This window comes from Bubalus bubalis, chromosome 9 (assembly GCF_019923935.1).
Source record: "Bubalus bubalis isolate 160015118507 breed Murrah chromosome 9, NDDB_SH_1, whole genome shotgun sequence".
Lineage (NCBI taxonomy): Eukaryota > Metazoa > Chordata > Mammalia > Artiodactyla > Bovidae > Bubalus > Bubalus bubalis.
Window position 1 is genome coordinate 58,547,077 of NC_059165.1, and position 22,530 is coordinate 58,569,606.

At 48.0% G+C, this 22,530-nt stretch overlaps 2 protein-coding genes across 24 annotated transcripts in view; both read right to left on the reverse strand.

Moving 5' to 3' along the window:
- LOC102402606 (protocadherin gamma-C3) overlaps positions 1 to 22,530 on the reverse strand; it is a 173,799-nt gene that overhangs the window by 15,370 nt on the left and 135,899 nt on the right. Inside the window, exon 1 of one of the 23 annotated variants that reach the window (XM_025294029.3) lies at positions 15,037 to 17,649. The exons of 19 other annotated variants lie outside the window; for them this stretch is intronic. In XM_025294029.3, coding sequence (XP_025149814.1) covers positions 15,037 to 17,469 — 2,433 coding nt within the window. In that variant the 5' untranslated portion in view covers positions 17,470 to 17,649. Of the gene's footprint in view, positions 1 to 3,091; positions 5,549 to 9,799; positions 9,827 to 15,036; positions 17,650 to 22,530 lie in introns of those variants that run through there. 3 more of the 23 variants (XM_025294043.3, XM_025294045.2, XM_025294028.3) reach the window with 3 other exon arrangements.
- Positions 5,811 to 9,811, reverse strand: LOC102390875 (protocadherin gamma-C4). Its single transcript, XM_006039770.4, has one exon. It carries the CDS (start codon positions 9,809 to 9,811, stop codon positions 7,274 to 7,276), a length of 2,538 nt encoding a protein of 845 aa, XP_006039832.2. The 3' UTR covers positions 5,811 to 7,273.

The following is a 22,530-nucleotide window of genomic DNA, read 5'->3' on the forward strand; positions in this document are numbered from 1 at the left end:
CAGTGAACAAACCCAGGTTCCTTCCCTAAGCAAAGTGCCCCTTCTTCCCTGCCCCCCACCTCAGAACTCCTGAGCTGAGGTTCAAGGGGTACCGGGGTGTGTGTGTGTGTGCATGCGCTCACAGAGAAGGGTCCTCAAAGTGGCAGGGGAGGCTTTTGGATGAGAATTCCACCAGCCCTAGAAAGAATTTCATTCAGCTCCTCAGCTGGGAACAAAGCACCCTCTGCAGCAAGATGGCTGCTGTTCCTGGTAACCCTTTTCATGCCAGGCTGGGCCTTTACACATTCAGAAGGACACCTCCTTCAGACCCTCTCTCTCTCAAGGATCCCTTCCCACAGCTAAATACATTATTAATTTAGGAGTCACGCCAGACTGGGCCTTTGCAGGGCATCCAAGCCCCAGGACACCTCTCACCCCCAGAATTCTGTGCCAGACAATGGCTGTGACTGAGGAGGAGAGAACAAGGCTGCTCTGTCTGGGACGGAGAGAACTGCTGGGATGGAGCCCAGCAGAGATCAAGCTCCCACAGCCTCCAAGCAGAGCCAAGTCAATCTCCAGGGCTCCCAAGGCACAGATCTGTAGCCATCCCCCACCTGGATGAAGGTGTGGGACTTGAGCCAGCCACCTCACTTCCAAGTTCCTCCCAGCCTTGCCAGAGGGTGTGTTACCCCATCACACACTCTCATAGAGCACTCCTAGAGCTGTTTCCTCGCCATTCTGGACTACTCTGGTAGTTAATTCTCACACTCACTCCCAGGAGAGGAGAGGTGTGAGCATCTCCAATTACACTGGGGAGAAGGAAGACTCAGGGCTGCCAAATGACACACTCTTAAGTCTCACAGGTGGCAGTGATGTGAGGAAACCCAGAAACTTAGCATTCCAGGTACCACAGGAGTCACCAGCACCATTCTGCAGATGCCATGGGAAGGGCACAGGGATGCCCAGCTCGCAGTCACAGTATTCTTCGTCACAGCACAATTTAAACCGAGATGCAGGAGCCATGACAGACCGGAGGACAGGACCGAGGAGAACCCACAGACTACATAAGGACAGCGGGTCCAGGTTTGTCCAGTTAGGGCTGCTCAGGGATAAGGAGCCCCAGCAGACTTTTCTCCACAAGCAACACCCTAAAAGGGGAAAGAATGTTCACCTTTGCCTCGTCCCAGCAGGTGTAAACCATCCCTCCTGTTCTCCACCTTTAGAAGTACCAAGTGACTGAAAGCAGAGATTCTGGAGTTAAACAAATCTAGATTAGATCTTTGTCTATCACTTACCATGTGAACTTGAGCAAGTCACTTGACCTCTGTGAAACTCAGTTGTAAGGGAGGATGAGGAGTGCTAGTACCTACCCAGCATAAGTGTGGGGAAGAGCAAAGGAGATGCTTTGGTTCTTAGAGGAAATCCATAGTAAGGTTCTCTCAATCAGCTATCAGAATCCCATGGTGGTGTTGCTCCAAAATATAATTGATTCGGTAGGGGCAGAATGGAGTACAGACATATTTTGACTAAAAGCTCCTGGAGTTATAGAAAATTACGTTATTTTACAACAAACATTTCCCCAAATATGAAAGCACCCTGCTGGTTTCTGGCAGAGGTCATGGTTTTCCAACAGCAGGGGAAGGAAGGGCTTGCCAAAGTCTTAGATACTTTGGTGGCGGTTTATGGTGGTTTAGTTGCTAAGTTGTGTCTGACTCTTGCGACCCAATGGACTACAGTCAGGCTCCTCTATCTGGGATTTTCCAGGCAAGAATACTGGAGTGGACTGCCATTTCCTTCTCCAGGGGATCTTCCCGATGCAGGAATCGAACCTGGGTCTCCTGCATTGCAGGCAGATTCTTTACTGACTGAACTATGAAGGAAGCTTTGGTCACCTCCAAAGTCCCTGACATGGAGAAGGAAATGGCAACCCACTCTAGTATTCTCACCTGGAAAAATCACATGGTCAGAGGAGTCTGGTGGGCTACAATCCATAGGGTGGCAAAGAATCAGACACAACTGAAGCAACTGAGCACACAAAGCCCTGACGGTAGATCGCTGGGCCCATGTGGGCACGACGGCGCCAAACACCTATGTCTTAGTGTCCAGAACCCAGGTGCTCCAGGTTCCCACTTCCAGCCATAGGACGGGTCGGTGGTGCCACAGAGGGCCGAGGCGGCCTGTCCTACAGAGGTCTGTTCACTTGTCCCAGGCCGGCCCTGCCGCCCCTTGAGCCACAGGGCATTGTGGCCTTCCTGAGCGAGGCTTTTGGGCTGGAGGTGCCCACCAACCTCTGCTCAGTGTCTGGGCCCAGACTGACCCACCAGCCCATGGGTCACAGAGTCCCGCCCGCCCCGCACCTAGAGCGCCCCCAGTGGCTGCAGCACTAGCGACTTGGGCCACCAAGAGGCCCACCAGGAGGCGACCAGTACAGGCCGGGGAGGGGATAAGTGGGGCGGCCAAGACCTGGTATTTCCCTCAGGTTAAAACCTCTGAGGCTGGCAGCAAGGTGGGAGGGAAGCTGTGAGCTGTCGGGACAGCCCTTTGCAATCGGCTGGCAGTTAAAGGCGGCGTATGAGGACGAGGACGGCCAGGTGCGAGGGGTGTGCGCAGGTGCAGGGTGGGGAGCCTGTGGGCTGTGCGTGGCACATGGGCCAACCACAGACGTGTTGGTTTGATGTGGGAATAAAGAGGGTTGTGAATCACAGTGAAGTCACCGGTCAAGAGAGTGGGAAGAAACCTAAGAAGAAACCTCAAGACCAGCAGAGCGTGCCTGCATTGGAGCCTAGGAGGTTGGCTGCAGAAAGGGATCTGTGGCTGCCTCTACCCAGACCCGGATCTGATGGAAAACACCAGAGTGATTGCCAGACCCCATGCTTTTCTGTCTGCCCTATCCTCTCTCCCCCCTCACCCACAGTCGCCATCACCTCCCCAGGCACAGCGCCCCATCCCTGCCTCGGCCACACCTCTGCTTCCGCACAATCCATCCAGTCCCGACATTTGACAGACATCAGAGTGAAGCCCCACCAGAGGGAGCAGATGCCAAGTTCAAAGTCCCTGATGTGGGTGGGTGGCGTCTCCATTTCCGCCCCCAGGGGTAGCGCAGAGCCCTCACCTGGCTCCGCTCTGGCAGCGTGTTAGAGCGGGACCGGAAGGCGTCGGGCTCCGGCGCAAAAGCTGAGGGCTGCTGAACGCTGAGGGGCCTTAGAAAAGTGAAGTCACTGCCATCAGAGGCTGGTGAAAAGCACGTCCTGTAGCAATGGCTGTGCGAGTCTGTGGGCCGCAGCGTCACCTCCATATACTTGAGTGTGCCGTCTGAGCTCACCTGTAGGTTGGGGCTGGACTGCTTATAGAACTCCCGGGAGGGCGAGTCCTGGCGCCCGCAGCACTGACTCCCACCCCCATCCCCGTCCCCCCGAAGGCACTTAGCTGACAGAAAGGTGAAGGTGACTAAGGATAAGAGGCTGGTGGCCGCAAGAGCCACAATGAGGTAAAGGGTAAGGTCTGAACGCTCAGGAGGGTGTGTGAGGAAGTCCCTGGATTTGGGCATTTCCTCAGGGTCCTCATCTTCCAGAACCAGCAGCACTGTGGCTGTGGAGGAGAGTGAAGGGTCACCATTGTCCCTCACCAGGACCACCACCTGCTGGGTGTCAGCGTCATTCTCCAGTAACGCCCGGGCTGTTCGCACCTCACCAGTGTGTGCAGACACCAGGAACAGCCCTGGGGCTGTGGACTGTGGCAACAGTGAATAGGAGAGCCAGGCATTGTGGCCTGCATCAGCATCTACGGCTGTCACCTTGGTGACCAAGGAGCCAGGAGGGGCAGAGCGAGGGAGACGCTGGGGGAGTGAGAATTCCCGACCCGGTCTAGGGTGCAGCACAGTTGGGGCATTATCATTCTGGTCCAGGACAAACACGTGGAGAGAGGTGTTGGCGTGCAACGGGGGAGAGCCAGAGTCTCGAACGCCCACCACAATCTGCAGCATCTGCAGCAGTTCGTAGTCAAAAGTACGCTGGGCAAAGATCCGCCCATCCTCGGGGTTGACATACACAAAGGAGGAGGCTGGGGAGCCCTGAATCTGGTTCCCTACAATAGAGTAGGTAAGGCGGGCGTTATCCCCAGTGTCTGGATCGGAGGCAGCCACGGTGCACAGAAGGGAGCCTGGAGGCCGGTTTTCTGGGATGTAAGCCGTGTAGAGCTGCTGGGTGAAGTAGGGTGCGTTGTCATTTACATCTGAAATGTTGAGCCTGATGGTGAGATGTGTGTGCAAGGGAGGTGAGCCCGCATCATGGGCCAGCAGCTCAATGATATAGTGGGATGTAGCCTCACGGTCCAAAGGCTGGCTGGTTAGGAGTGAGTAGTGGTTCTCAGAAGGCTTAATCTGAAATGGCAGGTCTGGAGAGAGATCAAGGCTCACTTCACCATTTCTCCCTGAGTCTCGGTCCCGCACATTAAACAATCCCACTACTGTGCCCACTGGTGTGCTCTCCAGGACAGGGTTGACCAAAGAGGCCAGTAGTACCTCTGGGGCATTGTCATTGGCATCCCCCACATCCACTTGAATCACACAGTGGCCTTCCATGGCTGGCTGTCCCTGGTCACGGGCTCTTGCATGAATTTCATAAAAACTTGACTCCTCGAAGTCAATAGGACCCAACACATGGATTGCTCCACTGCTAGGGTCTAGGCCAAAGAGGTTCCGCACTGCCTCAGACGTATGGTCTCCAAAAGAATAGTCTAGTTGGCCATTGGTGCCCTCGTCTGGATCAGTGGCGTTGAGGCGCAGCAGCAGTGTGCCCACGGGTGCATTCTCTGGGAGTCCCACACGTAGAACTGAGGACTGGAAGGTTGGAGCGTTATCATTGATATCCAGCACAGTGACAGAGATAAGGGTGGTCCCTGAGTGGGCTGGGATGCCCCCATCCACAGCAGTGAGCACCAGCTGATGTCTTGCCTGGGTTTCACGGTCTAGCTGCTGCTCCAGCACCAGTTCTGGGAACAGCTTCCCATCTTTTAGGGTCTTCACATTCAGAGAAAAGTGGCTGCTGGGGCTTAAAGTATAGAAGCTCACAGTATTGGTGCCCACGTCGGGATCCTGGGCACTATCCAGTGGGAACCGTACCCCCAGTGCAGCTGACTCTGAGATGCGTATCTCTCGCTCAGGGGTGGCAAAGCTCGGAGAGTTGTCATTGAGATCCAGGATTTCCACCTCTACACGGATTAGTTCCAGGGGGTGTTCGGTCACCACCTGTACTGGCAGCAGGCAGCTGGTGCTGGCTGCACACAGGCTCTCTCGGTCAATTTTCTGATTCACTGCCAGAGCACCACTCATCAAGCTCAGGGAAAAATATTGCCCATTCTCCTCAGTGCCCAACCGCAGCCGGCGGCTCAACAGATCTGCCACCTTTAAGCCTAGATCCTGAGCAACGTTCCCCACCAGTGTCCCTGGCTCAGACTCCTCCACCACAGAGTAACGAAGCTGCCCAGACACCCAGCCCCAGCAGCACAAGGACAACATGCACAGCACTTGCCATTTCCCAGCGAGCTGTGGGGGTGTCTTGGGCCCCATGACCCAGAAGTCCCTTCCTGGACACTGACTCTGTGCTGTCCTGTCTCCAAGGTAGACCCAGGGCTTGGAATGTAGCAGCTGAAATCTCTTATGTCTCCTTCCAGCCTCTTAAAAACTGCTCCGAGGTTTGTCTGCCTGCAGCAGTTCTTCTTAGTCACCAAATGGCGGGGGTGGGTTGGGGGGGGGAGGGGAATTGAATCTGAGTGGAGCTGGGGAGCTGGGGGAGGAGAGGCGGGCAAGAAGATCAGATCCCCCACCTCGGCTCTTAAGTCTGATTGGCCCAAAAGTCTGTCTGCTCTCAACCAATTATAAAGTCTCCTCAGTCCTGGAAACCTTAGGAACGGGCGCTGCAAATCCGTGTCACAGAAGCCTCCTACCTCCCCACTTATTTCGTGCTGCAGGTTGATTCAGTTCCCTTGGCAGCAAAGTTTGACAGCTCAGATGGCGCTCAACAGGGAAGACAAAGTGGTACAAAACTTCTCAGGGTTCTGTCCCAGCAACTTCCTGTGTAACTTCAGAAACTCCCACTATTTCACTTGAACCATCAAAATGTTGTCCTTCTCCAGGAAGCAAAGCCCACGTGTTACCCCCTCCCTATCCCATCCTGCCAAACACTGCCAGAGTGAAAGAAAAGATTTGTTAGGACCCTTCAGAGTCTTGCTTGGACTCTCCAGCAGTACCTTGAGGAATCTCAATGTCAATCTCAATGCTATAAAGGATTCACTTTTTCTGAGATTCCACATGAGCTATGGAATGGGCATCACAGCTTGCGGTGGGGGATGAGAACACTTCTAGGACTGATCCAGGTCACCCAAGGAAGGTGGCTAGAATCTAGGCATGGCCTCAAGGCTTTATGGTTTCATCAATTCAGAAGAACTCTACTTAAAGACTCCCAGATTGGCTGTCTCTATGAATTCCTCAGCAGCAAGACAGGTTTTGATACTTAGTGATTTCACTTACTGCCTTCCCCCTCCCAAAGAGGTAATGTTCCTCTGCCCCAATCGACTGCACCTAGCTCCGATCCCAATGGGGACTTGATTGGGAGACCTGAATACCTCGGACAAAAAGACCCTTGCTTCCACCTTGTTGCCTCTCTAATCCCTTGGCTCTTTCCTCTTATGTTTCAAGATGGGTTCCCTGCTGGCTCAGTGGTAAAGAATCCACCTACCAATGCAGGAGATGTGGGTTCGATCCCTGGGTTGGAAAGATCCCCTGGAGAAGGCAACCCACTCCAGTATTCTTGCCTGGGAAATCCCATGGACAGAGGAGCCTGGTGGGCTACAGTCCAGGGCCGCAAAGAGTCAGATGGAACTTAGCGGCTGAACACAAAACAACAACAACATTTCAAGCAGAGAGTCCCTTTCACAGTGGGTGAGGGAGTAGATGACACTATGGAGCAAAGATATAAGTTTCCCTCAGTCCGCTGGGGAATGGTAACCTAGAATTAAGGTATTCCAGACCCTGGCCCCTCATTCAGGAAGAGAAGAGAAAGTCACTACCTGGGTTTAGGTGCACCTCGTACACGAGAGCCTTCTATATGCTCCACATTCCAGCAGCATGTTTCCACAACACCCCATCTCTTGATCACTCATTTCATTTCTTACTCTCAGACAAGGGCATAATCCACCCGAAGTATTAATCTATGAAAACTTTCTGGTTAATTCACAAAAAGCACATCATCTACCACACAGTTACCACTCACAGAAGTGGCAACATCACTACAGGCTCTTACAGAGAGACCAATATATTCTCTGGGACATGGCCCAGCCACACGCCTGCATCTGAATAACCCTCAAGCATTGGCTGAGCCTGCAAAGGTCTCACCTCTAGCCCATAGAGAAGATCAGAGGGTGGGCAGCTTGGGCGAACGGGCTCCCCTGCCATAGGTGCACTGGGTGACTTCACCATCATGAAGCTATCACTCCGAGTGGGTGCAGAAGCCAAGGGTGTACAACCATGAGAGTGGCCGCCCACATCAACAAACTTGATAGGATCATCTGACCCTAGCTGGATTCGGAGGATCCCATTGGAAGGAGGAAGCCCCTCCCTCCTTCGAGACCGGGTGAGACAGGCACAGGTGCCAGCAGGAAAGCAGGTCATTCCACAGGCAGCCCCACGCAGGCACTTCGAGATGAGCGCCACGAATGAGCCAAAGGAAACAAAGCAAATTGCCACCAGAGATACAGCCAAGTAGAGGGTCAAGCGGGATTCTCCTTCCCTTGGAGCCGAAGACTCTCGAAGATCAGGGACAACTGGATGAGTGTCTTCTTCCAAGGACACCAGGAGAGTGACGGAGGTAGAGAGTGGTGGGCTACCACTGTCCTTTACCACAATGACCAGCTTCTGCGGTGGGAGATCAGCTGGGATGGGAACAGCTGTCCGCACCTCCCCGGCATAGCGGGAGACTGCAAACAGGCTGGGATCTGGGGCCTCCAGGAGCTGATACGAAACCCAAGCATTGTAACCTGAATCCAAGTCCACAGCGGTCACCTTTGTGACTAGGTGGCCAGCACCAACTGATGGAGGCAGTGCTTGGGGACATAAGGAACCAGGCCGAGCCCTAGGGCGGAGTACAGCTGGGGCATTGTCATTGAGGTCCAGCACAAACAGACGAACAGTCACAGTGCTACTAAGGGGCGGGTTGCCCCGATCCCGGGCTTGCACCTCAAACTGCAGTGTCTGTGTTTGCTCATAGTCAAAGGATCGAGTAGCATGAACAGCTCCCGTCTGGGGGTTCAGGGAGATGAAGGAGGATGCTGACACATCTCGATTTCTGGGCTCAAGGAGAGAGTAGGAGATAAGTGCATTCAAGCCAGAGTCAGGATCAGAGGCCGCAAGGGAGCAGAGAAGGTCCCCTGGGCGATTGTTCTCTGGAACAAACACCTCATGTGACCTCTGGAAGAAAGAGGGTGGGTTATCATTCACATCCGAAATGTTAAGGAAAATGGTCCTGTGGGTACTCAGAGGAGGGCTCCCGGCATCAGAAGCAGTGACCATGATATCATAGCTGGATTTGGCCTCTCGGTCCAAGGGCCCAGCAGTCACCAGGGAGAACTGGTTCCTGAAGGCGGACTTGAGGGCGAAGGGCAAATGGTCGGGAATACGGAGGCTCACGTCCCCATTTGAACCTGAGTCAGGGTCCTGCACACTGATGAGTGCCACCACAGTGCCAGGCTCTGCACTCTCGGGGAGAGTCCCCAGCTCTGAGGTCACTGTGATGTGGGGGGCGTTGTCATTCACATCTAGGAGATCCACCCGAAGGCTGCAATGTTGCTCCATGGCTGGAGAGCCCCCATCTCGAGCCCGCACATCAAATTCGTAGTAATTCTCGCTCTCAAAGTCTAGGGGTCCTTGAAGAGTTAGCTTTCCATTAGTGGGGTGCAGGCTGAAGAGGCTTCTCACACGATCAGGGGTGTGACCACTGAAAGAAAAGGTGACGTTACCACTGGGACCCAGGTCTGGGTCGGAGGCATTGAGCTGGATGAGCAGCATGCCGGCTGGCGCGCTCTCCAAGACGCTAATCCTATAGCTGGATTGCTGGAAGGCTGGGGCGTTGTCATTCACGTCCAGCACTGACACCCGCAGCTCTGCCGTGCCAGATCTCGGGGGGTTCCCGCCATCCACAGCAGTCAGCACTAGGCGGTAGTCTGACTGCTTTTCCCGATCCAAAGGTTTCTCCAGGAGCAGCTCTGGGACCAGGCTGCCGTCGCTGCGCTTCTTGACATCTAGGGCAAAGTGTTCATTGGAGCTTAGTCTATAGCTGCTGATGGAGTTGCTCCCCACATCTGCATCCTGAGCCTTTTCCAAGGGGAAACGCTGTCCTGGAGGAGCTGCCTCCCCAATTTCCAAGTCCAGCTGCTGCCGAGGGAATCGGGGGGCGTGATCATTCACATCCACAATTTCTACCTCTGCTCGGTACATTTCCAAAGGCCCTTCTGTTACAAACTCCAGGGGCACAATACAGCTGGCACTGAGCCCACACAGTGCCTCTCGATCGATTGGATTCTTGATGAGCAGGGCACCGCTGTCCAAATCCACACGGAAGTGTCTTTGGTTCACCTCTCCAGCGACCTGCAGCCTGCGAGCTGCCAAGCTCTCGGTATCCAGCAGGAAATCTTGGGCGACATTCCCCACAAAAGTCCCTTCCTGTGACTCCTCTGGGACCGGGTATCGGATCTGCCCACCAACGTAACCCAGGTGGCAAAAAAGGAACAAAAGGGTAGCCCCCCGGCAGATTTGTACCCAGCCTCTCACCTTGCCGAGCATTGCTGCTGCCCGCTAGTTCTCTATCTGGTCCTGAGAAGCCCCAGAAGCTGACCCGCCCCAACAGCCACAGCAGCTGGAGACACCTATCTCCCTTTCCCCGCGCCAGCTCTGGCGCGGCTGGGCCGGCGCCGCAAGGGTTACGCGCCGTTTTTTGCTGGTGGCGGGGTAGATTTGTCTGCCTTCCTCTATCCGATTGGCAGACAGCGACTCCTGGGCTCAGCCAATAGGCTAAGCAGAGAACGTCCCAATAGCAGCAGGGTTAATGCGACGCAGTATTGGAAGAAGGGGGAAAAAACCACAAAAACCCACCTATCTTTTCGCCTTCCTCCCGCTCAACAGCATTTTCCCCCCATGGGTTATTACCTCTATAGAGAGGCAGACAACATATATGTTTTTGTTTTTGTTTCCCTAATTCACCAATCCCCACCCCACCTCACCCCGCCCCTTTTCGGCAGGGAAAACAGCGACAGCCTGAGAGCCCTAGCAACCTGCAGCCCAGAAAGTGAGTAGCCATTTGAGACTGGTCACTTTGTTCAAGCCAGTGTTGTCATTCACCAATAATATTTTAAAGGAGTAGCTTCTGCCTCATTCTGATTGTATTATAGCAACAGCTAATTAGAAGCACTGCTTTATACAAAAAACTCTGCCCCTCTGCATATTATTCAGAAACATATCCATCTCTTTGCAGAAAAGGCTTACACATTAATGCAGCCTATTAAATTTATGCAGTACACATTTCTGTTGTAACAGAAGGCGCAGCAGAAACCAAATCTCTCTTACTCGGATAGTCACTGGTGATATACTAAATTGCCATTCATTAATTTCAAGGACAGTATGGAAGGAATGAAGGAGAGGGGGAGAAGCCAGGAGAGGGAGATGTTCCAAATCAGTAAAGAATCAGCTTGTTTGGGAGACGCTAAGGACTAAATCTCATTACCTGGCAGAATGCTAATGTTCACAGATTTAATAGCTTTCTTGAATGATTGAGATCAGCTACCAACAGAACCAGTGCCTACAAATCTCCTTTATTTGACACCATGGTATGCTTGATATGTTGTTAATTACCAACTGTGACTGTTTCAAAAGAGCCAAGTTTTTCACTGAGCCCTAGGGGGCCTTTTGGCAAGGGAGACTTGATCTCACCCTCCCTGGAGCCTGGCTACCACCTTGCACAAATGCAGAAAGATTGTTCAATTCACACTGTAGTTACCTGCAAACTCTAACTGGAGTCACAAACACACCAGAACACAAAGAGAAAAATCTATCCCGATTTGCATGTGAGATTTTTTAAAAATTCATCTGAATCCTCACCTAGGCTGCCAATTATTGTTGGTGGTAGTGTTTAGTTAAGTCGTATCTGACTCTTGGTGACCCCATGGCCTGCCAGGCTCCTCTGACCATGGGATTTCCAAAACCAGTAGCAAAACCAGAGGTTATCCTCCCAGGTGTTTTCCCAAACCCTTGATCTTCATGAATATCCTTTCGATGGTGAGGCCAGCAACCAACATTTTGGTCTCAAAGGGAGGTATCTGCTTTCTGTGTTCTTTCAGCCCCAAACACCTAAACCTTCTTCCATGGGAATGACAGGTGTAAATCCGTCGGACTTATAAGGTGTTTATGCCAGGATTCACTATCTCAGTAGAATGACACCATCTTCCCCCGAAGCTGCCAGTGGGGAGGGATAAGGAGGATCATTCTTGACTCATTCCTCTTCCATCTTCCCTTTATCATGTCAATGAATAAGTGCTGATAATTTCACTATAGTTACGTCCCTCAATCTATACTTGTCATTGTGCTGGTTCAAGCATTTCTCAATCTTCTCAAATACTATAATAGCCATCTAAATGTTCTAAATGTAATATAATAGCCCCATGTAATATAATAGCCCCATGTTACAATATAGGGCTTCCCCAGGTGGCTCAGTGAGTGGTAAAGAATCTGCCTGCAAATGCAGGAGACATGGGTTCAATCCCTGGAACGGGAATATCCCCTGGAAGAGGAAATGGCAACTCACTCCAGTAATCTTGCCTGGAAAATCCCATGGACAAAGGAGCCTGGTGGGCTACGGTCCATGGGGTGGCAAAGAGTCAGACATGACTGAGTACACATTCAAATCTTCTTTAGTCTCCAGTCCCAATATCCCCAATCCATTATGGCAACTCATTTCACCATTCTTGCCTGGACAATTCCATGCACAGAGGAGCCTAGCGGGTTACAGTTCATGGGGTTGCAAAGAGTCGAACATGACTGAGTAACTAAGCACACTCACACACATTTCATTTATGGCTACCAGAATAATCACTCCAAAACAAACAAACAAAAACTCTGACGACATTATATCAGTTCAAAATTCTGCAATGACTATCATGGGTATAGAATAAAATAAAAAATCCTTGGCACAGCCTAAAGGTAACTCAAGATTTAACTCCTGCCTACTTGCTTCACTTTATCTCCTGCAAAAGTTGTTTTGCAAATACACTTTAAGCTTCAGCAATAATAAAAAAAAATTATCCCTCTGCATGTAATTTCCTGCAAGGGTCCCTCTCTACTCGCCTTTCTCTTTTATTATCTGATAAACTACTACTCAACTTTCATTCTCGGATCAAGCATCATCACCTGTATGAATTCTTCCTGATTTCCCCAGGCTGACTGGGGCGTTTCCTTTCCTTTGCTCCCATTGCTTCCTGTATTATACAGATCTCCCTTACCATTGTTGTGGGTGTGTGTGCATGTCTGTCTCCTATGGTACTCCGTGTGCCACAGGAGCAGGGACTGTGCCTTTTCATCTTTTAAAGTGTATGGTACATTCACCAATACACGGTGAATTAGTGCTATTATCACTTGTTAGTTCAACAAGTATCTATTGAATGCTTGTACTTTATGAGTATTTTATATTTATACATTTTACATACATTACTTTTCATTCTCACACCATTTTGGAAGAGTTTATATTTGAGAACACAAGCTCAGAAATGTTAGGAGACTTGTGTAAAGTCTATCAAGTGCAGTATTAGGGTCTCCCCACTTTCACCTCTAGTCTGTCTAGAAAGAAAGAAAACCTCTTTCTGTAACATCTTAAATCATTTTCCTAACAGTTTGTCATCCCTGTAGCCATCAACTGACCCTTTTTGCTGGCTTTAATATCTAAGAACTAGACCTCTTATAGATCTCAATCCCTTTTATTTGCAAGTTGACACCAAAACAAACATATCTATATTATTAATACTTGAACTGGAGGATCATAAAGCCCGAATCCTATATATCCTAGACTTGACCTTTTTATGCCAAGTATGTAATTCTTCCATCTCTAGATTTTTAACACAGTTGTATTGAGCTACATAATTTATCCATTACACCATACAATTCACCCCTTTAAAAAGTACAATTTAACGGTTTTTAGTATATTCACATATACTAAAATGATGCAAACACTACAGTATAATTAGAGGAAAATGTTTTCACCCCTAAAAGAAACACCATTCCCATTGCTGAGCTCTAAATTTTTAAAGAAATAGTTGCCCAGGTGCTAGTGGTTGAGGAAGATTTTTCTCCTTAGATGACTGAAATATCTCACATTTTCCCTACAGTGCTTTCCTAGAGCTATTCTATATAATAATTTAAGGTTGAGAAATAACATTATAGAATTTTTTAAAGTTCAGCCTGGCAAAACAAGGCTGGCTGCTGGTTCTGTGAACTTCAAAATAACACTTAGTTTCAAAAACATGCTAATTGATGGACAGGCATGTCTTAGGGCAATGCTTTTCAAATTTGTCTTCACACTGGAATCACTTGAGGACCTTCAAAAAATACCAATGCCTGTGTCCCATTCCAAGAGACTGCTTTAATTCATCTGGGATGTGGCCTGGGCTTCAGGATTTTTAAAAGGTCCCTAGGTAATTCTGGTGTGCAACCACGTTTGACAGCATCATTCAAAGGAAAATGCCAGTTGTTTTCCAGTCTGACCAGAAAAGCAGCAGCTGCTTCTCTCTGGCTTTCATCCTTCCTTAGCCTTTCCATATATGCCTCTGCTTTGTCATCTTGAAGTGTCTCCAGGTTAGTACCTAAAGAATTTTTTGGAACTATGACACAACAAACACCGTGCATATATTGTATCATGCACTAATCTTATAAAACTCTTGCTACTTCTTTTCCACATACTAAAAATGGGTCTAGAAAATTTAACGTGGCCATGGACTCATGGATGATAAGTGGTGGAGCTTTCTATGTCTAACTGCCAGACCCAAAGGTTGATAGCAATAATATACTTATTAGTAACAAAGTTATAGTCGTTCTCCCACAAATAGAAGTGTGTTTAAGTTGCACTTCAAAACAAAGGCCTGGACACTATCCTGAATAAATGAAAGCTTTATCTTTTTTCTCAGGGTATGAATCTGCCTGTCACACTACATTTATACCAAAATAATAATAATAATGGTGAAAGGATAGGAATTAACACTTAGGGCAAAAAGAACTTTCATTTTGTACTTTATGTCCTTCTGAATTTATTTTAAAAATAAATATTACTTTTACAATGAATGGTGGTTACCTTTGGGTTTGGGAATAAAATTAGTTTTAATTTTTCTTATATTTTTCCATATTTTCCAAATTTTCTATAATGCACATGTAAGTAATGTCCACATAATTTCCTGTTGTGTCCTTGAAATAAAATTTAAAGGACTCTAGAATTTTATTTCTTTCATAGAAAGCCATCTGAGAATGAGGAAGAGGATCTGTGCAGTCAAAGGAAAATTATCAGCAAACCATTAGTTTTAATGCAGATGTGGCAATCATTTGCAAGATAGACAGATGAGGTAGTTTTTATACTCCTAGCAGCTGCCACTGGCTAGAGGTTTCCATTAACTTGTACTCAATGCAAATGATACCAAGCTAAGCTCTGAGTGCTGAGATGGTGAGTTAAAGCTTAATGGCCCTTTAGTAGGATTGGTTAGTTGCTATGGCAAGTGAATGCTGAGGGTGTGAATTGTGTCCACAGATGAGTGAATTAACTCCACACTGTGTGGGACCACAAACCACACTCTAGCTGGGCCATCTCCTTCCCCGAAAAGGCACGATATTCAATCTGGGAAAAGCCAAGTAAAAATGTGGATGCATCATTAGGAAAACATCTTGATGACTGAAAATGAAGATGGCTACATACGTTCCTAAAAGTGATGCAGGAATCAAAAAGCATTAATATCATTCCAGGGTGACTTGCTAACCCTTACCTGTCCAGGAGGGGAGCTCTCTGCACCCAACACTTGCCTATAGAACACTGGATCGAGGCTCCGCAGAGTGTTCTGGCGGCTGGCCAGTGGGCTTGCAGCACCAGGTTTCTTCAGCAGTGGGTCACTGCGTCTCGAGTCAGTGGTGAGGTACACCTGATGGTAAAGGTGTGGGGCCATCAGGCCTCCCCGCACAGCATCCGCGTGCAGAGAGGGCCCCGGTGTTCGATACAGGGAGCTCACCGGGGCTCGGTATAGGTCCCTGGACTGCTTCCATTTGTAAACTTTGAATATGATCACTCCTAATACTGTGACTGCGAACCCCACGGACACCAGGATTAGAGAGAGAAGTAGATAAAAGGTGAGATTTTTATTCTGCTCCCTGGGAGCAGAGCCAGCGGGGAACTCAGCCAGGGCTTCAGGAGATTCTTCAGTTACTGACACAGTCAGGGTCGCAGTAGTGGACAGCGATGGCTCCCCATTGTCTCTGATCAATACCGTGAGAGTCTGCCTGGGTGAATCTGTATCCTGGACTGGGCGGGCAGTGGTGATTTGACCCGTGTGAAGTCCCACAGCAAAAAGGCTCTGGTTAGGGGCTCCCAAGAGGCTGTAGGAGAGCCAGGCGTTGTGCCCTGCATCTGGGTCCCAGCCCACCACCCGTGTGACCAGGTAGCCAGCAGCAGTACCTCGAGGCAGCATCTCCACTGAGCTCTGGCCAGGCCGGGGGTATAGGACCTGGGGGGCATTGTCATTGCGATCAGTGACAAATACATTCACACTGATGTTGGTAGCCAGGACAGGAGTGCCCCCATCGCTGATATGAGCTGTTAACTCAAACTCACGCCGATCCTCATGGTCCAGGGGCACTAAGGATGACACGATGCCACTGTCACGATTTATCGTAAAATAGCGACCCACTAGGCCTGTTTCAGCTCCTTGCTCTAAGAGAAAGAAGGAAAGGCGAGCATTCTGCGGGGCGTCAGGGTCCCAGACACTTAGGTTTAGTATTGGAACACCAGGCAGGTTATTTTCCTCAACGTAAACATTGTAGGAAGACTGGGAAGATTGTGGAGGGTTGTCGTTGATGTCGGACACTTGCACCCGCACTGTCGTGAGGGCTGAGAGGGAAGGGGTTCCCGCGTCTCGAGCCGTGATGCTGAGGTTGTATTCTGGCACGGTCTCCCGATCCAGGGCTGCGCTGGTTTTCAAAGTGAAGTAATTCTTGAGAGAAGATGTAAGGCTAAACGGGAGACCTGGTGGAACCTCGCATGTCACCAGCCCGTTCTCCCCAGCATCCAGATCAGTCACACTGAGCAAAGCAATGACAGTTCCGAGAGGGGCGTCCTCGGGGACTGGGCTGTACACGGAGGTGACTGTGATCTCCGGAGCATTGTCATTTACGTCCACAATCTCTACCAAAACTTTACAGTGTGCTCCTTCGGGATTGGCGCCCTTGTCTTTGGCCTGTATGTAAATCTCATGGAGTTTGGCGTCTTCGAAGTCCAGTCGACCCTTGACTGTCAGCACCCCGGTAACAAGGTCCAAGGAGAATAGTTCCCGCACGCCAGCACGGTTGTGGCTGCCGAAGGAGTAAATGATTTCGCCGTTGGGGCCTTCATCCAGATCCGTTGCACGGACTTGCACCACGCGAGTGCCGGGGGGTGCATCCTCCAGGACACGCGCCCGGTACAAGGACTGGTTGAAGGTGGGTGTATTGTCATTCGCGTCCAGCACAACGATTCGAATAGGAAGGCTGGCGGAGCGAGCTGGAGTTCCTCCGTCCAACGCCGTCAGCACCAGCTGGAGATCTGGTTCCCGCTCCCGGTCCAGGGCGCGCTCCAGGACCAGCTCCGCGTACTTAGTGCTGTCTTCCCGAGTCTGCACTCGAAGCGCAAAGTACTCGTTTCGGCTCAGCTCGTAGGTTTGTAAAGAGTTGCTTCCCACATCGGGATCGTGCGCGCTCTCGAGCGGAAAGCGCGTTCCTGGCGCCACGGCCTCGCTAATCTCCAATTTCATTTCCCGAGTAGGAAAAGAGGGATTGTTGTCGTTGATGTCTTGGATCACCACTTCCGCGCTGAACAACTCTAGCGGCCTCTCCACTACCAACTCCAGAGTTATGGTACAGGAGGGCAGGGTCCCACATAGCTCCTCTCGATCCAGGCGGTCGTTCACGAACATCTCTCCGGTCTCCCAGTTCACCTCAAAGAATCTTCGGCTAGCTCCGGACACCACCCGGAGCCTGCGAGCTGACAGGCTGCCGAGATCCAAGTCAAGGTCCCTGACCACGTTGCCCACCACGAAACCCTTCTCTCTTTCCTCCAGAATCTCATAGCGAATGACGGCGGCGGAAGCCTTGTGCAAGGCACCCAGAAGCAGCAAAACTCCCACCACTCTCCCGGTGCTTACCAGTCCGCCCCTCCAGGCCTCTGGGACCATCTCACTCAAAGACAGTTCCTCTTAGCAGGGTCCAGATCGTCCCGGCTTCTTTCCCGAGAAACTTTCAGCGGGTTAGCGCTCGGGCGCTGGGCTCCGAGTCGGACATGGCTTTCTGGATGCCGCTGATTTGCTCGCCGGCTGTTCAGTCTCGGCCTCATCCCGCGGCGCCGAGAGGGGACGGGCCGGGGCCAGATCTCCAGCGTCTCCATTGGCCGACAGCGGCACGCAGAGTCCCAGCCAATAACTGCACGAAAAATGCGCCAGCGCCGGACCCTCTGAGCGGGACAAGCACTAGCGCCGGGAACTTCTTTCCTTTTGGCTTCCTTCCAGAGTTTACAGCCAGAGCTCCTTGGCAGAAGCTGCACATCCGAAACCCACCTTAGCTGGAAAGCCAACTACGGGGTGATGAAGCTGGCCTTCCTGCAAGTCTAAAAGCCGAACAAAGCCCTGTTAAACATTTTAACCGCTATCTTTAATCCCTAAAACGGGGTTCAAACCTAACCAAAAAACGACATAACGTTACCTGGTTTACTGGAGGACTAGGTAAAACTCACCTAGCTGGACTCTACTAGTAGAGAGGCATTTAGCATTTTTTTTGAGGTGTTAATAACAATTTTAGTTTTCTTTCTTAACAAATGCGACTCTAGCATTCCGGTGACTTCCCCAGTAGAGAAAAATCTACAGGAGCTACCACTGTTTGGTTTAACTTTGTTTTGTGAAATTTAAAAACATAATTCAGATATCTTTTTCAATTGAATGTAATTGCTTAGTTATTTCTTAACGAGGGAGCATGCGAAATTTTTCTATCCTATTTGTCCCAACAAGCATAATCTCAGTCAGAAAGCATAATTTCTAAAGTTTCTCTTTACTTGATCAGTTTCTCAAGATCATGAGGCATGCCACAAAGAGACGCTACATTGCTAATAAAGGATAATATCTCTTCACTCCCCCCCCACGCAAAAAAAAGAAAATGAAAAATGACCAGGTTTTATTTACCACCTGGGACCTTTATAAAATTATTGGGATATCCAAAATACAAAACCTTTAGCCAGGGAATGAAGAGTCTGAATTTTTCTGCATTTAAGATTGTAATCAAACAAAACAGTAATGACTAGGATAATGAATAAGAGAGTCAAGTATAAGTTAGAACCCAGTCATACATCCTTTGAAAACAAATTACCCTCTAAGGGTTCCTGTGTTCCTATCTTATTAAATCAATAAGGCAGATAAAATCCTGGCATCAGAGTAAGTCAATGATCTACATCTCCCATTAAATACTAGACGTAAAGAAACACATATTATTTCTGTACACATTAATTGCACATAGTCCTTTCTGAAGTTTAACTGAAACTTGAGGCCAAGCAGCAGAGGACAGGTTAAATAAGTATATAGGAAGTAAGTATATATAGGATATTTATAGAAGAGATGAAAAGCCATATTTGACCTATGTCAATACTTTAATTCATCTTTTAAAACCTCCAGTTTTTAAATACTCAAAATTGACAACTATCCAAACAACTACGAAGGCTGATAGGTATTAGACAATTAGAACATAGAATTTAGTTCATATATAGTAGCCCAGTCACTTGCTACTCGAAGAGTTAGCCAAAGACCAAGAGCATGGATATCACATGGGAGCTTGTTAGAAATGTTCCTGCTCCAGACCTACTGAGTCAGAACTGCATTTTAACAAAATGCCAGGGTGATATGAACGTACATTAAAGTTTGAGAAGCACTGATCTAGTGGGTTTTTCAGATGTACTGATTTATCAAACATTTGCCCCCATTCACAACTTAACTGACATTCTGGTGTTCAAAAACTAGCTTTTAAAAGCTGAAATAGTTTTCCCTTGAACAATAAATCCCATAGTTTTCCTAAGACCTCTTCATTAGCCAACAAAACCCTCCTTTTCATACTGTTCATGGGGTTCTCAAGGCAAGAATACTGAAGTGGTTTGCCATTCCATTCTCCAACCAGTCTATCCTAAAGGAAATCAGTCCTGAATATTCACTGGAAGGACTGATGTTGAAGATGAAACTCCAATACTTTGGCCACCTGATGTGAAGAACTGACTCATTTGAAAAGACCCTGATGCTGGGAAAGATTAAAGGCAGGAGGAGACTCAATGGACATGAGTTTGAGTAAACTTGGGGAGTTGGTGATGGACAGGGAGGCCTGGTGTGCTGCAGTCCACAGGGTCACAAAGAGTCAGACACGACTGAGCAACAGAACTGAACCCTCCTTGGATCCACTGTTCACAGTAGCCAGAGTGATGTTCTTAAATTTTTAATTGGATCAGAAGATTCTCCAGCTCACAGCTCCTCAGGAGCATCTTTTGCCTAGTATCCAAGTTCTCAAGCTTTCCCCTGGATATTCTATTACGCTGCTGTGTGGTCAGCAACGAAGCTCTCCACGCAGGCTGCTCCTCTACCAGGAAAGTTTTTTTTTTTCCTTTCCTTCCCTTTGGTTATTGCTACTGATCTTTCAGGTCTCAGTTTAAATGTAATTTCCTAATAGAGGTCTTCTCTTCAACCCTAGTTAAAATCAGGATCCTCTGTTATACTCCCTCAGACAACCTTATATTTTCCTTTGTTGAACCTAGAACAATTTAAAATTTTATAATTCTATAGTGCTTAAGAATAATGCCTGCTTCTCCCACTAAGAAGTGACTAAATAAAGCTGCAAGAAGGCAGAGGCCATGCCTCTTTTGATTATCACTTACCTCCTCAGTGACTAGCACAGCAGGCACTTAATGCTTCATTTTTTCCAGCTTTATGGAAGTATAATTGACCAAATTATATGAATTTAAAAGGGGTACAACATGATTTGATATATATATATTGTGAGATGATCAACACAATATAGTTAACACATCCACCACCTCATCTAGTTACCACTTTTTAATGTGTGTGGTAAGAACACTTAAGATTTACTCTTAACAAATTTCAAGTTACACTACAATATTGTTAACTATAGTCACCATGTTGTACATCAGATTCCACAAATTATTCATTTTATAACTAAAAATTTTACCCTTTGACCAACATTTCCCCATACTTAATGCTAATCAATATAGTAATCTTTATGCTAATGGTAATCATAAAAAGCAGTAAAGATTATATATATTCATTTGTGTGTATCCATTTTCCTTAGGAGAGAACATTTTTGGAAGATACAGTCTCTGCCTTTTAAGCTACCAGTGGCCCTAATTAAACTGTTTAACTTAATGACTTGAAAGAGAAAACATAGTTTGCCAAAGAACCAAGTAAGGTGTGGTCACGTAACTCACACCGGACAAAAAACTTGCTGTCACCTACATCCAGTGAAAATGGAAGTACTGGTGTACAGGATCGATAGAATTTTCCAGTCTCTATCTTTTTTTCCTCTCTGTTTTATGATTCCAAGAGAGCCTCGGATCAACAAGATGCAGCAAACAATTTTAAAATAGAAAGTGAATATATTACAGTAGTCAAGAGTATGCCTTAGTGTCAAAAAAGACTCAAGTTCCAATACTGCATATTATACTTAGTAGCTCTATAACCATGAAGCCTTTATTTTTTAAATTTTATTTATGTATTTTTGGCTGTGCTGGGTATTTGTTGCTGCACAGGTTTTTACTCTAGTTGTGGCAAGAGGGGGCTACTCTCTAGTTGCAGTGTGAGGCCTTGTCATTGGGGTGGCCTCTCCTGTTGCACAGCACAGGCTTCAGGGCATGCAAGCTTCCGTAGTTGTGGCTCCCAGCTCTGGAGTACAGGCGCAGTAGTTGTGGTGCATGGGCTTAGTTGCTCCGCGGCATGTGGGATCCTCCCAGATCAGGGATCCAACCCCATGTCTTCTCCACTGGTAGGTAGATTTTTTACCCCTGAGCCACCAGGGAAGTCCTGAAGCTTTTAATTTTTATCTATAAAATGGGAATAACAATAGTACTCCCTGACATAATCACAGCTATATCAATCTTTTCTTTTTTAAGAATAAAGATTACAAATTATATTCTATTATATCTTTATTAATATTTATTTTTTCGCCACACAATGCAGCATGTGGGATCTTAGTTCCCCCACAAGGGATGGAACCCACAGCCCCTGCATTGGAAGTGCAAAGTCTTAACCACTGGACTGCCAGGGAAGTCCTCTCAATCTTTTGTGTTAATCTTTTCACAACTCCGTACTTATCATAGAGCTCACATGGATGATCAGTGATTTTAGCAATTTAATATAGTTACAAAACCAACACGACAATCCACTTTTAGAATACTGCCGTCAACCCCCAAAATCCTTTATGCCTGTCTGCAGTCAATTCTTGTTTCCATCCAAAGCTTCAGATAGCCACTGATCTACGTATTATATAGTTTTGCTTTCTCTAGAAATTTCACACACAAAAAAGGAATTATAGATGAAATACCAAGTCACACACGTCAAAATGACCATGATTAAAAAGTCTACAGGACTTCCCTGGTGGTCTAGTGGTTAAGAATCCGCCTGACAATGCAGGGCACACAGGTTCAACCTCTGGTCTGGGGGGATCCCAAAAACCAAGGAGCAACTAAGCCCAAGCACTGCAATGACTGAGTCTGTGCTCTAGAGCCAGTGCTCTGCAACAAGAGAAGCTGTCACAACGAGAAGCCCACGCACTGTAAAGAAGACCCAGAGAAGCCATAAATAAATAAATTTTTTAAAAAGTCTACAAATAACACACTGTTGGCAGGAATGTAAGTTGGTGTAGCCACTATGGAAAACAGTAAAGAGATTTCTCAGAAAATTAAAATTGTGACCATTATGACCCAGCAATTCCACTCCTGGGCATATATTCAGACAAAACTAATTTAAAAAGATACAGCAGCACTATTCACAATAGTCAAGACATGCGAACAACCGAAATGTCCATCAACAGAAGAATGGATAAAGAAGATGTGGTACATGTATACAATAGAATATTACTTGGCCATAAAAAAGAACACAGTAATGTCATCTGCAGCAACAGGGATGCAACTAGAAATTTTCATAATAATTGAAGTAAGTCAGAGAAAGACAAATACCTTATGATGTCACTTATATGTGGAA